Source organism: Hyperolius riggenbachi, chromosome 8 (assembly GCF_040937935.1).
Source record: "Hyperolius riggenbachi isolate aHypRig1 chromosome 8, aHypRig1.pri, whole genome shotgun sequence".
Lineage (NCBI taxonomy): Eukaryota > Metazoa > Chordata > Amphibia > Anura > Hyperoliidae > Hyperolius > Hyperolius riggenbachi.
The window spans coordinates 293,044,175-293,060,174 of record NC_090653.1 but is presented as its reverse complement, the minus strand read 5'-3'; the positions used below and the strand labels follow the sequence as shown (position 1 = coordinate 293,060,174).

At 46.4% G+C, this 16,000-nt stretch overlaps 1 protein-coding gene across 1 annotated transcript in view; it reads right to left on the bottom strand.

The window, feature by feature from the left end:
* LOC137527987 (cilia- and flagella-associated protein 251-like) overlaps positions 1-15,712 on the bottom strand; it is a 47,113-nt gene extending 31,401 nt beyond the window's left edge. Inside the window, exons 1-2 of the mRNA XM_068249152.1 lie at positions 15,592-15,712; positions 2,978-3,036 (exon numbers count right to left, since the gene is read on the bottom strand). Coding sequence (XP_068105253.1) covers positions 2,978-3,036; positions 15,592-15,656 — 124 coding nt within the window. The 5' untranslated portion in view covers positions 15,657-15,712. The remainder of the gene's footprint in view (positions 1-2,977; positions 3,037-15,591) is intronic.
* Positions 15,713-16,000: the final 288 nt, after the last annotated feature.

Genomic DNA, 16,000 nt, shown 5'->3' with positions numbered 1-16,000 from the left:
TAAGCAGGTATAGGTGCCCCCAGTATAGGTATTCAGGTATTGGTGCCCCAGTATAGGTAAGCAGGTATAGGTGCCCCCAGTATAGGTAAGCAGGTATAGGTGCCCCCAGTATAGGTATTCAGGTATTGGTGCCCCAGTATAGGTAGGCAGGTATAGGTGCCCCCAGTATAGGTAGCCAGTGATAGGTGCCTCAGTATAGGTAGCCAGGTATAAATTCCCCCAGTATAGGTAGCCTGGTATAGGTGCCCCCAGTATAGGTAGCCAGGTATATGGGCCCCCCGTATAGTTAGCTAGGGTTAGGTGCCCCTTGTATAGGTAGCCCAATATAGGTGCCCCCAATATAGGTGTCCAGGTATAGGTTCCCCCAGTATAGATAGCCAGGCGTAGGTGCCCCCAGTATAGGTAGCCAGGTGTAGGTTCCCCCAGTATAGATAGCCAGGTGTAGGTGCCCTAGTATAGGTAGTCTGAAATAGGTACACCCAGTGGTGCATACAGTGGCTCCGCTAATCAGGAAATAAAGTGATAGAGAAGAAGGCGGCACGTGGAGCTCCATCGTATGGAACCCAGAAGAGGTGAGTCTGTGTGCCCTGCCCGCTGCTCTAATTTCTGGAGGGGGGAGCACTCAGGGCCGGTTCTCTCATGAAGCAAGGTGAAACACTTGCATCAGGCGTAGAGATTACAGGGGCAGCATGTTTGTACTGTGTTTACACTAACAGCATGCGGTCAGAGTAGGAGGAGAAGCGAGAGGAGAGCGAGGGGAAGAGGTCATCATTGGGGAAAAAGCTTGTTGTGCTGTGTGAGGAGTGTGACAGTGAGTGAGGAGGGGGAGGCAGGAAAGCATCATTGGGGAAAAGCAGCTTGTTGTGCTGTGTGTGGAGTCGGACAGTGAGTGAGGAGGGGGATGCAGGAGAGCATCAGTGGTGGAAAGCAGCTTGTTGTGCTGTGTGTGGAGTCTGACAGTGAGTGAGGAGGGGGAGGCAGGATAGCATCATTGGGGAAAAGCAGCTTGTTGTGCTGTGTGAGGAGTCTGACAGTGAGTGAGGAGGGGGAGGCAGGAGAGCAGCATTGGGGAAAGCAGCTTGTTGTGCTGTGTGAGGAGTCTGACAGTGAGTGAGGAGGGGGAGGCAGGAGAGCATCAGTGGTGGAAAGCAGCTTGTTGTGCTGTGTGTGGAGTCTGACAGTGAGTGAGGAGGGGGAGGCAGGAGAGCAGCATTGGGGAAAGCAGCTTGTTGTGCTGTGTGAGGAGTCTGACAGTGAGTGAGGGGAGGGGGAGGCAGGAGAGCATCATTGGGGAAACGCAGCTTGTTGTGCTGTGTGAGGAGTCTGACAGTGAGTGGGGAGGGGGAGGCAGGAGAGCAGCATTGGTGAAAGCAGCTTGTTGTGCTGCGTGTGGAGTCTGACAGTGAGTGAGGAGGGGGGAGGCAGGAGAGCATCATTGGAAAAAGCAGCTTGTTGTGCTGTGTGAGGAGTCTGACAGTGAGTGAGGAGGGGGGAGGCAGGAGAGCATCATTTTAAAAAGCAGCTAGTTGTGCTGTGTGAGGAGTCTGACTGTGAGTGAGGAGGGGGAGGCAGGAGAGCATCATTGGAAAAAGCAGCTTGTTGTGCTGTGTGAGGAGTCTGACTGTGAGTGAGGAGGGGGGAGGCAGGAGAGCATCATTTTAAAAAGCAGCTTGTTGTGCTGTGTGAGGAGTGTGACAGTGAGTGAGGAGGGGGGAGGCAGGAGAGCATCATTTTAAAAAGCAGCTAGTTGTGCTGTGTGAGGAGTCTGACTGTGAGTGAGGAGGGGGGAGGCAGGAGAGCATCATTTTAAAAAGCAGCTTGTTGTGCTGTGTGAGGAGTGTGACAGTGAGTGAGGAGGGGGAGGCAGGAGAGCATCATTGGAAAAAGCAGCTTGTTGTGCTGTGTGAGGAGTCTGACAGTGAGTGAGGAGGGAGGAGGCAGGAGAGCAGCAGTGTTTCATTTGACTTGCACAGCAGAAGGGAGGAGGTGGCACTGCTGTCCTGACTGAGGAGGAATGGAGTGGCTGATGGTGAGCAGTGTGTTTGTCACAGACTCACAGCCAGCCAGTGTGCTATTGTGATGAGCTGCAGCATGTCATGTGAGAACATTAAATGAAGCAGAGTAAATTGTCGGGTGCTGTGCAATCATTCCAAATGGGGGGGGGGGGGCATCCTCACAAGTTTGTCTCAGGCAGCAAAAAGTCTAGAAATGGCCCTGGGAGTGCTAAAAGGGGGTCCGACGTGAGGGAGGGGGGAGTCCGGCTCCTTGTGCCTGGTGTGTTTTAGTTGCACCCCCTACTGATCTGTGGCCCGCCCACTCCTAAAAAGGGCCCAGGGTAGCCCCCCGTGCAGTTGCAGCCTTTGCGGGGTGGTTGTTACGTTCCTGGACCCTAGAGTAGTTGCAGCCTTTGCGGGGTGGTTGTTACGTTCCTGGACCCTAGAGTAGTTGCAGCCTTTGCGGGGGTGGTTGTTACGCTCCTGGACCCTAGAGTAGTCACAATCTTTGCATCGCCAACTGCTAGGCACCGCAACTGATTAAGAAAGAGGCAGAAAATCTGAGTTAAAGTGGAAATCTACCTTTCCTGAGAAACGTGAGCTTTACATATAGGATTCATGGCATCTATTACAGATCGATTACTTTGTATGTTTCAATCCTAATGCTCTGCTGCCCCACACTGATAGTAACAGGCTTTGTGAGGACTGAGAGCGTCATAGCTTTCTGCTAGCCACTCAGTCTGAGCAGCTGTGGTAATTAAGCAACATCTGCCACTGGCTACTTACTCCTGCAGGAAGAGAAAACATCCTGGGCTCTCTGCACTGAAAGCACATGCACCTAAATCCCTGGCTAGAAAAGCAACTCATTTTTTGGGCTACCTTTGCTTTTTTTTTTTTTTAAATCAGTAGTTGGCTGCAGTTTGAAATAGAAAAGTAATTTGCCAAATGACTGATGGCAAACAGGTATAGGAATAATAGATAACCTTCATTACTGGCCTGCTCCCCCGGCTCCCCCTGCTGTCCAGGCACCATCACAGGAACTCTGTAAATAAAGGAAATAAGATATTTTAAAGTGAAACAAAAGGAACTTAAAAAGGATTTTTTTACATTTCTTATGATTTAGTCAGTGTATTCATTCAGTCATTGTAGAATCTTTCCTCTCCCTGATTTACATTCTGACATTTATCACAGGTGGGGGGGGGGGGGAGAGAATTCTGCATATCTAATCAGCCTAGGTTAAGCATTACTGGCAGAGTATCTACATACGAATGTACAGCAATACAGTATATACACAGTTAAAGAGGAACTCCAGTGAAAATAATGCAATAAAAAAAGTGCTTCATTTTTACAATAATTGTGTATAAATGATTTAGTCGGTGTTTGCCCATTGTAAAAGCTTTAAAATACCCGATTTACATTCTGACATTACATGGTGACATTTTTACTGCTGGCAGGTGATGTAGCTGCTGCTTGCTTTTTTGGCAGTTGGAAACAGCTGTAAACAGCCATTTCCCACAATGCAGCAAGGTTCACAGACAGGAAACTGCCAGGAGTAACACGGTCCTCAGAGTTTCTTGTGGGAGGGGTTTCACCACAATATCAGCCATACAGCGCTCCCTGATGGTGTGTTTGTGAAAAGGAATAGATTTCTCATGTAAAAGGGGGTATCAGCTACTGATTGGGATAAAGTTCAATTCTTGGTCGGAGTTTCTCTTTAAGCCCCACACACGTGCTCAACAGCCGTCTTTTATGCTTTCACAGTTTTTGTTGTGAAACAAGTTGAAAAAAAGTATTTTTTTTAGCTTTTTGAACAATAGCAAAATACTTTTTTTTAGGTGTTTCAACTTGTTTCACAACAAAAGTGGTTTGACAATTGTGCTGCATAAAAGACGGCTGTTGAACGTGTGTAGGGGGCTGAAGGGCCATAAAAATATTTAGGCAGAGACAACTTTTTTCTAGCTTTGCTTCTGTACATTACCACAGTGAATTGTAAATGAAACAACTCATATGCAGTTGCAGTGAAGACTTTCAGCTTTCATTCAGTGGGGGGGAAACAATTGCATAAAGATGTGAGGCAACTAAAGCATTTTTAATTTAACCCAATTCCTTCATTTAAGGGACTTAAAATTAATTGGATAAAATGAAAAAACTGAAAATAAAATGTTCATTTCTAATACTGGTTGAAACCCCTTTGCTGGCAGTGACAGCCTGAAGTCTTGAGCTCATGGACATCACCAGATGCTGGGTTTCCCCCTTTGTTGGCAGTGACAGCCTGAAGTCTTGAACTCATGGTCATCACCAGATGCTGGGTTTCCCCCTTTGCTGGCAATGATTGCCTGAAGTCTTGAGCTCATGGACATCACCAGATGCTGGGTTTCCTCCTTTGCTGGCAATGACAGCCTGAAGTCTTGAACTCATGGTCATCACCAGATGCTGGGTTTCCCCCTTTGCTGACAATGACAGCCTGAAGTCTTGAGCTCATGGACATCACCAGATGCTGGGTTTCCTCCTTTGCTGACAATGACAGCCTGCAGTCCTGAACTCATGGACATCACCAGATGCTGGGTTTCCTCCTTTGCTGGCAGTGACAGCCTGAAGTCTTGAGCTCATGGACATCACCAGATGCTGGGTTTCCTCCTTTGTTGGCAATGACAGCCTGAAGCCTTGAGCTCATGGACATCACCAGATGCTGGGTTTCCTCCTTTGCTGACAATGACAGCCTGCAGTCCTGAACTCATGGACATCACCAGATGCTGGGTTTCCTCCTTTGCTGGCAGTGACAGCCTGAAGTCTTGAGCTCATGGACATCACCAGATGCTGGGTTTCCTCCTTTGCTGACAATGACAGCCTGCAGTCCTGAACTCATGGACATCACCAGATGCTGGGTTTCCTCCTTTGCTGGCAGTGACAGCCTGAAGTCTTGAGCTCATGGACATCACCAGATGCTGGGTTTCCTCCTTTGCTGGCAGTGACAGCCTGAAGTCTTGAGCTCATGGACATCACCAGATGCTGGGTTTCCTCCTTTGTTGGCAATGACAGCCTGAAGCCTTGAGCTCATGGACATCACCAGATGCTGGGTTTCCCCCTTTGCTGGCAGTGACAGCCTGAAGCCTTGAGCTCATGGACATCACCAGATGCTGGGTTTCCTCCTTTGCTGGCAATGACAGCCTGCAGTCCTGAACTCATGGTCATCACCAGATGCTGGGTTTCCTCCTTTGCTGGCAGTGACAGCCTGAAGTCTTGAACTCATGGACATCACCAGATGCCGGGTTTCCTCCTTTGCTGGCAATGACAGCCTGCAGTCCTGAACTCATGGTCATCACCGGATGCCGGGTTTCCCCCTTTGCTGACAATGACAGCCTGCAGTCCTGAACTCATGGACATCACCAGATGCTGGGTTTCCTCCTTTGCTGGCAATGACAGCCTGCAGTCCTGAACTCATGGACATCACCAGATGCCGGGTTTCCTCCTTTGCTGACAATGACAGCCTGCAGTCCTGAACTCATGGACATCATCAGATGCTGGGTTTCCTCCTTTGCTGGCAATGACAGCCTGCAGTCTTGAGCTCATGGACATCACCAGATGTTGGGTTTCCTCCTTTGCTGGCAATGACAGCCTGAAGTCCTGAACTCATGGACATCACCAGATGCTGGGTTTCCTCCTTTTCTGGCAATGACAACCTGAAGTCTTGTGCTCATGGACATCACCAGATGCTGGGTTTCCTCCTTTGCTGGCAATGACAACCTGAAGTCCTGAACTCCTGGACATCACCAGATGCTGGGTTTCCTCCTTTGCTGGCAATGACAGCCTGCAGTCCTGAACTCATGGACATCACCAGATGCTGGGTTTCCCCCTTTGCTGGCAATGACAACCTGAAGTCCTGAACTCCTGGACATCACCAGATGCTGGGTTTCCTCCTTTGCTGGCAATGACAGCCTGCAGTCCTGAACTCATGGACATCACCAGATGCTGGGTTTCCTCCTTTGTTGGCAATGACAGCCTGCAGTCCTGAACTCATGGACATCACCAGATGCTGGGTTTCCTCCTTTGCTGGCAATGACAGCATGCGGTCTTGAGCTCATGGACATCACCAGATGTTGGGTTTCCTCCTTTGCTGACAATGACAGCCTGAAGTCCTGTACTCATGGACATCACCAGATGCTGGGTTTCCTCCTTTTCTGGCAATGACAACCTGAAGTCTTGTGCTCATGGACATCACCAGATGCTGGGTTTCCTCCTTTGCTGGCAATGACAACCTGAAGTCCTGAACTCCTGGACATCACCAGATGCTGGGTTTCCTCCTTTGCTGGCAATGACAGCCTGCAGTCCTGAACTCATGGACATCACCAGATGCTGGGTTTCCCCCTTTGCTGGCAATGACAACCTGAAGTCCTGAACTCCTGGACATCACCAGATGCTGGGTTTCCTCCTTTGTTGGCAATGACAGCCTGCAGTCCTGAACTCATGGACATCACCAAATGCTGGGTTTCCTCCTTTGCTGGCAATGACAGCCTGAAGTCTTGTGCTCATGGACATCACCAGATGCTGGGTTTCCTCCTTTGCTGGCAATGACAGCCTGAAGTCCTGAGCTCATGGACATCACCAGATGTTGGGTTTCCTCCTTTGCTGGCAATGACAGCCTGAAGTCCTGAGCTCATGGACATCACCAGATGTTGGGTTTCCTCCTTTGCTGGCAATGACAGCCTGCAGTCCTGAACTCATGGACATCACCAGATGCTGGGTTTCCTCCTTTGCTGACAATGACAGCCTGAAGTCTTGAACTCATGGACATCACCAGATGCTGGGTTTACTCTTTTGTTGGCAATGACAGCCTGAAGTCTTGAGCCCATGGACATCACCAGATGCTGGCATTCCTCCTTTGCTGGCAAATTGGCAATGACATGAGTGATTATAAAGCAGGAAACCCCTGAGCTCAAGACTTCAGTCTTGAGCTCAGGGGTTTCCTGCTTTATAATGCTCTGCCAGGCCTTTACTGCAGCGGCTTACAGTTGCTGTTTGTGGGCCTTTCTGTCCAAAGTTTAGTTGTTAACCAGTGAAATGCTGCCCAATTGGGTTAAGATCAGGTGATTGATTTGGCCATTCAAGAATTTTCCACTTCTTTGCTTTAATTTACTCCTGAGTTGCTTTGGCTGTATGTTTAGGGTCATTGTCCATCTGTATCATGAAACGCCGCCCAATCAATTTAACTGCATTTGGCTGGATTTGAGCAGACAGTATGTATGTCAATGGTTTCCTCCTTTGTTGGAAATGACAGCCTGAAGTCTTGAGCTCATGGACATCACCAGATGCTGGGTTTCCTCCTTTGCTGGCAATGACAGCCTGCAGTCCTGAACTCATGGACATCACCAGATGCCGGGTTTCCTCCTTTGCTGGCAATGACAGCCTGCAGACCTGAACTCATGGACATCACCAGATGCTGGGTTTCTTCCTTTGCTGGCAATGACGGCCTGCAGTCCTGAACTCATGGACATCACCAGATGTTGGGTTTCCTCCTTTGCTGGCAATGACGGCCTGCAGTCCAGAACTCATGGACATCACCAGATGCTGGGTTTCCTCCTTTGCTGGCAATGACAGCCTGAAGTCTTGTGCTCATGGACATCACCAGATGCTGGGTTTCCTCCTTTGCTGGCAATGACGGCCTGAAGCCTTGAGCTCATGGACATCACCAGATGCTGGGTTTCCTCCTTTCCTGGCAATGACAGCCTGAAGCCTTGCACTCATGGACATCACCAGATGCCGGGTTTCCTCCTTTGCTGGCAATGACAGCCTGAAGCCTTGCACTCATGGACATGACCAGATTCTGGGTTTCCCCCTTTGCTGGCAATGACAGCCTGAAGTCTTGCGCTCATGGACATCACCAGATGCTGGGTTTCCCCCTTTGCTGGCAATGACAGCCTGAAGTCCTGAGCTCATGGACATCACCAGATGCCGAGTTTCCTCCTTTGCTGGCAGTGACAGCCTGAAGCCTTGCACTCATGGACATCACCAGATGCTGGGTTTCCCCCTTTGCTAGCAATGACAGCCTGAAGTCTTGCGCTCATGGACATCACCGGATGCTGGGTTTCCCCCTTTGCTGGCAATGACAGCCTGAAGTCTTGCGCTCATGGACATCACCAGATGCCGGGTTTCCTCCATTGCTGGCAATGACAGCCTGAAGCCTTGCACTCATGGCCATCACCAGATGCCGGGTTTCCCCCTTTGCTGGCAATGACAGCCTGAAGTCTTGCGCTCATGGACATCACCAGATGCCGGGTTTCCCCCTTTGCTGGCAATGACAACCTGAAGTCTTGAACTCATGGACATCACCTGATGCTGGATTTCATCCTTTGCTGGCAATGACAGCCTGAAGTCTTGAACTCATGGACATCACCAGATGCTGGGTTTCCTCCTTTGCTGACAATGACAGCCTGCAGTCCTGAACTCATGGACATCACCAGATGCTGGGTTTCCTCCTTTGCTGACAATGACAGCCTGAAGTCTTGTGCTCATGGACATCACCAGATGCTGGGTTTCCTCCTTTGCTGACAATGACAGCCTGCAGTCCTGAACTCATGGACATCACCAGATGCTGGGTTTCCTCCTTTGCTGACAATGACAGCCTGAAGTCTTGAACTCATGGACATCACCAGATGCTGGGTTTACTCTTTTGTTGGCAATGACAGCCTGAAGTCTTGAGCCCATGGACATCACCAGATGCTGGCATTCCTCCTTTGCTGGCAAATTGGCAATGACTTGAGTGATTATAAAGCAGGAAACCCCTGAGCTCAAGACTTCAGTCTTGAGCTCAGGGGTTTCCTGCTTTATAATGCTCTGCCAGGCCTTTACTGCAGCGGCTTACAGTTGCTGTTTGTGGGCCTTTCTGTCCAAAGTTTAGTTGTTAACCAGTGAAATGCTGCCCAATTGGGTTAAGATCAGGTGATTGATTTGGCCATTCAAGAATTTTCCACTTCTTTGCTTTAATTTACTCCTGAGTTGCTTTGGCTGTATGTTTAGGGTCATTGTCCATCTGTATCATGAAACGCCGCCCAATCAATTTAACTGCATTTGGCTGGATTTGAGCAGACAGTATGTCTCTGAACGCCTCAGAATTCATTTGGATGCTTCTGTGCCATGTTCCTTCATCAATAAACACTAGTGTCCCAGTGCCACTGGCAGCCATGCATGCCCAAGCCATCACACTGCCTCCACCGTGTTTTACAGATGATGTGGTATGCTTTAGATAATGAGCTGTTCCACGCCTTCTCCATACTTTTTTCTGCCCATTATTCTGGTAGAGGTTGATCTTGGTTTCATCTGTCCAAAGAATGTCTTTCAGAACTGTGCTGGCTTTTTTAGATGCCCAATCTAGCCTTTCTGTTCTTTCTGAGGCTTAGGAGTGGCTTGCACCTTGCAGTGCGCCCTCTGTATTTACTTTCATGGAGTCTTCTCTTTATGGTAGGCTAGGCTTGGATATCGATACGCCTACCCAATGGAGAGTGTTGATCACTTGGTTGGCTGTTGTGAAGGGGTTTCTCTTCACCATGGATATGATTCTACGATCATCCACCACTGCTGTCTTCCGTGGACGTCCAGGTCTTTTTGCGTTGCTGCTAAGTTCACCAGTGCTTGTTTTCTTTCTCAGGTTGTATAAACTGTAGATTTTGCCACTTGTAAAATTTTAGCAATTTCTCTTTTTTTTTTTTCTGTTTTTTTTTTTTGCAGCTTAAGGATGGCTTTTTTACCTGCATGGGAAGCTCCTTAGAACTCCTTTGACTGCATGCAATCTGCAGTGTTTTCTCTTTGATTGACATGAGTGATGCATCACGCAAAACCCCAGTCGCTCACTTAAAGGACCACTATCAAGGAAAATTTTGAAATGTAAAATACATACATATGATGTATATTTGTACAAGGGTAAAATGCACTATACATGACGTTTTCCTCTGTTCCTTTCACTTACAGTAGGCAGTAAAAATCTGATAGGGTTTGGACTAGTACATCTACTCATGGGGGATCCTCAGGATTTTCTTTATTTTTTTACAAAAAAAACCTATCGAAAGAATCTATACAAAGATACCAGACAGCCTCCCTACTCACACTATTTTGTCAGCTGGACTGAACAACTGCTGTACAATTAGTGGTTTTGAAATTAAAGAAAAACTCTGAGAATCCCCCATTAAGAGATAGACTAGTCCAAATCTAGATGTTTACTATCTACTGCAAGTGACAGGAACATAGGAGAAAATAAACTTGTAGTGTATTTTACCCTGGCGCAAATGTACACTTTACAAAAGCATTTGAAATTCTTTAGTTTTTTAAATAAGCTATAGGCTCACTGTACACCAGCAGCACTGTAACATGTATAAGCTATAGGCTCGCTATACACCAGCGGCTCTGTAACATGTATAAGCTATAGGCTCAGTATACACCAGCAGCACTGTAACATGCATAAGCTATAGGCTCACTATATACCAGTGGCACTGTAACATGTATAAGTTATAGGCTCTCTATACACCAGCGGCACTGTAACATATATAAGCTATAGGCTCTCTATACACCAGCGGCTCTGTAACATGTATAAGCTATAGGCTCAGTATACACCAGCGGCACTGTAACATGTATAAGCTATAGGTTCACTATACACCAGCAGCTCTGTAACATGTATAAGCTATAGGCTCACTATACATCAGCGGCTCTGTAACATGTATAAGCTATAGGCTCAGTATACACCAGCTGCACTGTAACATGTATAAGCTATAGGCTCTCTATACACCAGCAGCTCTGTAACATGTATAAGCTATAGGCTCACTTTACACCAGCTGCTCTGTAACCTGTATAAGCTATAGGATCACTGTACACCAGCAGCACTGTAACATGTATAAGCTATAGGCTCACTATACATCAGCGGCTCTGTAACATGTATAAGCTATAGGCTCACTATACACCAGCAGCTCTGTAACATGTATAAGCTATAGGCTCACTATACACCAGCAGCTCTGTAACATGTATAAGCTATAGGCTCACTATACACCAGCAGCTCTGTAACATGTATAAGCTATAGGCTCACTATACACCAGCAGTTCTGTAACATGTATAAGCTATAGGCTCAGTATACACCAGCGGCACTGTAACATGTATAAGCTATAGGATCACTATACACCAGCGGCTCTGTAACATGTATCAGCTATAGGCTCACTATACACCAGCAGCTCTGTAACATGTATAAGCTATAGGCTCACTATACACCAGCAGCTCTGTAACATGTATAAGCTATAGGCTCGCTATACACCAGTGGCTCTGTAACATGTATAAGCTATAGGCTCGCTATACACCAGCGGCTCTGTAATATGTATAAGCTATAGGATCACTATACACCAGCAGCTCTGTAACATGTATTAGCTATAGGCTCACTATACACCAGCGGCTCTGTAACATATATAAGCTATAGGCTCACTATACACCAGCAGCTCTGTAACATGTATAAGCTATAGGCTCACTATACACCAGCAGTTCTGTAACATGTATAAGCTATAGGCTCACTATACACCAGCGGCTCTGTAACATGTATAAGCTATAGGCTCAGTATACACCAGCAGCTCTGTAACCTGTATAAGCTATAGGCTCACTATACACCAGCGGCTCTGTAACATGTATAAGCTATAGGCTTGCTATACCCAAGCGTCTCTGTAACATATATAAGCTATAGGCTCACTATACACCAGCAGCTCTGTAACATGTATTAGCTATAGGCTCACTATACACCAGCGGCTCTGTAACATGTATAAGCTATAGGCTCACTATACACCAGCAGCTCTGTAACATGTATAAGCTATAGGCTCACTTTACACCAGCGGCTCTGTAACCTGTATAAGCTATAGGCTCACTATACATCAGCGGCTCTGTAACATGTATAAGCTATAGGCTCACTATACACCAGCAGCTCTGTAACATGTATAAGCTATAGGCTCACTTTACACCAGCGGCTCTGTAACCTGTATAAGCTATAGGCTCACTATACATCAGCGGCTCTGTAACATGTATAAGCTATAGGCTCGCTATACACCAGCGGCTCTGTAATATGTATAAGCTATAGGATCACTATACACCAGCAGCTCTGTAACATGTATTAGCTATAGGCTCACTTTACACCAGCGGCTCTGTAACCTGTATAAGCTATAGGCTCACTATACATCAGCGACTCTGTAACATGTATAAGCTATAGGCTCACTATACACCAGCGGCTCTGTAACCTGTATAAGCTATAGGCTCACTATACACCAGCAGCTCTGTAACATGTATAAGCTATAGGCTCACTTTACACCAGCGGCTCTGTAACCTGTATAAGCTATAGGCTCACTATACATCAGCGGCTCTGTAACATGTATAAGCTATAGGCTCACTATACACCAGCGGCTCTGTAATATGTATAAGCTATAGGATCACTATACACCAGCAGCTCTGTAACATGTATAAGCTATAGGCTAGGTATACACCAGTGGCACTGTAACATGTATAAGCTATAGGCTCACTATACACCAGCGGCTCTGTAATATGTATAAGCTATAGGCTCACTATACACCAGCAGCTCTGTAACATGTATAAGCTATAGGCTAGGTATACACCAGTGGCACTGTAACATGTATAAGCTATAGGTTCACTATACACCAGCGGCTCTGTAACATGTATAAGCTATAGGGTCACTATACACCAGCAGCTCTGTAACATGTATAAGCTATAGGCTCACTATACACCAGCAGCTCTGTAACATGTATAAGCTATAGGCTTGCTATACACCAGCAGCTCTGTAACATGTATAAGCTATAGGTTCACTATACACCAGCAGCTCTGTAACATGTATAAGCTATAGGCTCACTTTACACCAGCTGCTCTGTAACCTGTATAAGCTATAGGATCACTGTACACCAGCAGCACTGTAACATGTATAAACTATAGGCTCACTATACATCAGCGGCTCTGTAACATGTATAAGCTATAGGCTCACTATACACCAGCAGCTCTGTAACATGTATAAGCTATAGGCTCACTATACACCAGCAGCTCTGTAACATGTATAAGCTATAGGCTCACTATACACCAGCAGTTCTGTAACATGTATAAGCTATAGGCTCAGTATACACCAGCGGCACTGTAACATGTATAAGCTATAGGATCACTATACACCAGCGGCTCTGTAACATGTATCAGCTATAGGCTCACTATACACCAGCAGCTCTGTAACATGTATAAGCTATAGGCTCACTATACACCAGCGGCTCTGTAACATATATAAGCTATAGGCTCACTATACACCAGCAGCTCTGTAACATGTATAAGCTATAGGCTCACTATACACCAGCAGCTCTGTAACATGTATAAGCTATAGGCTCACTATACACCAGCAGTTCTGTAACATGTATAAGCTATAGGCTCACTATACACCAGCGGCTCTGTAACATGTATAAGCTATAGGCTCAGTATACACCAGCAGCTCTGTAACCTGTATAAGCTATAGGCTCACTATACACCAGCGGCTCTGTAACATGTATAAGCTATAGGCTTGCTATACCCAAGCGTCTCTGTAACATATATAAGCTATAGGCTCACTATACACCAGCAGCTCTGTAACATGTATTAGCTATAGGCTCACTATACACCAGCGGCTCTGTAACATGTATAAGCTATAGGCTCACTATACACCAGCAGCTCTGTAACATGTATAAGCTATAGGCTCACTTTACACCAGCGGCTCTGTAACCTGTATAAGCTATAGGCTCACTATACATCAGCGGCTCTGTAACATGTATAAGCTATAGGCTCACTATACACCAGCAGCTCTGTAACATGTATAAGCTATAGGCTCACTTTACACCAGCGGCTCTGTAACCTGTATAAGCTATAGGCTCACTATACATCAGCGGCTCTGTAACATGTATAAGCTATAGGCTCGCTATACACCAGCGGCTCTGTAATATGTATAAGCTATAGGATCACTATACACCAGCAGCTCTGTAACATGTATTAGCTATAGGCTCACTTTACACCAGCGGCTCTGTAACCTGTATAAGCTATAGGCTCACTATACATCAGCGACTCTGTAACATGTATAAGCTATAGGCTCACTATACACCAGCGGCTCTGTAACCTGTATAAGCTATAGGCTCACTATACACCAGCAGCTCTGTAACATGTATAAGCTATAGGCTCACTTTACACCAGCGGCTCTGTAACCTGTATAAGCTATAGGCTCACTATACATCAGCGGCTCTGTAACATGTATAAGCTATAGGCTCACTATACACCAGCGGCTCTGTAATATGTATAAGCTATAGGATCACTATACACCAGCAGCTCTGTAACATGTATAAGCTATAGGCTAGGTATACACCAGTGGCACTGTAACATGTATAAGCTATAGGCTCACTATACACCAGCGGCTCTGTAATATGTATAAGCTATAGGCTCACTATACACCAGCAGCTCTGTAACATGTATAAGCTATAGGCTAGGTATACACCAGTGGCACTGTAACATGTATAAGCTATAGGTTCACTATACACCAGCGGCTCTGTAACATGTATAAGCTATAGGGTCACTATACACCAGCAGCTCTGTAACATGTATAAGCTATAGGCTCACTATACACCAGCAGCTCTGTAACATGTATAAGCTATAGGCTTGCTATACACCAGCAGCTCTGTAACATGTATAAGCTATAGGTTCACTATACACCAGCAGCTCTGTAACATGTATAAACTATAGGCTCACTATACACCAGCAGCTCTGTAACATGTATGAACTATAGGCTCGCTATACACGAGCGGCTCTGTAACATGTATAAGCTATAGGCTCACTATACACCAGCAGCTCTGTAACATGTATAAGCTATAGGCTCGCTATACACCAGAGGCTCTGTAACATGTATAAGCTATAGGATCACTGTACACCAGCTGCTCTGTAACATGTATAAGCTATATGCTCACTATACACCAGCAGTTCTGTAACATGTATAAGCTATAGGCTCACTATACACCAGCGGCACTGTAACATGTATAAGCTATAGGCTCGCTATACACCAGCAGCTCTGTAACATGTATCAGCTATAAGCTCGCTATACACCAGCGGCTCTGTAACATGTATAAGCTATAGGATCACTATACACCAGCAGTTCTGTAACATGTATAAGCTATAGGCTCACTATACACCAGCAGCTCTGTAACATGTATAAGCTATAGGCTCGCTATACACCAGAGGCTCTGTAACATGTATAAGCTATAGGATCACTGTACACCAGTGGCACTGTAACATGTATAAGCTATAGGCTCACTATACACCAGCGGCTCTGTAACATGTATAATCTATAGGCTCACTATACACCAGCGGCACTGTAACATGTATAAGCTATAGGCTCGCTATACACCAGCAGCTCTGTAACATGTATCAGCTATAAGCTCGCTATACACCAGCGGCTCTGTAACATGTATAAGCTATACGCTCACTATACACCAGGGGTTCTGGATGTGAGCCTGCCTATAAGCTATGGGCTCTCCTAGTGGAGGTATCTGGGTACTCTGTAGTATGTAGTATAAAAGTTACTCACGCAGCTGACTGGCATTGGATGATCAGCAGGAATAAAGCACAAGCCCCGGTCTGGAGGAGAATCATTGTAGGAGGAAGTCCTGGGAAGATGTGAGGAGAAGAGATCACTGATAGCAGATAGCAGGCAGGGATCCTATTTATACAATGGGTGGAGGAGTCACCAAACCCACCCATGTGTGTAACACTGCAGCAAGGTGACACCATTAGGCTGTTCTAACATGTTTTAAGCCAATGTGAGTGTGCCAGTTTATTGTTATGGATTTCTGAAAACCAGACGTGACCCAGATTCTGCCTGTAATGGCCAGAGCCACACTCTAATGGGCCAGAAGCTCTGACCCGCGAGCACCATTGTTTTCATCCCTGGTGTCTAGCGATCCCCTGCTCCTTCCTTCATACAGCATACCTGGTGT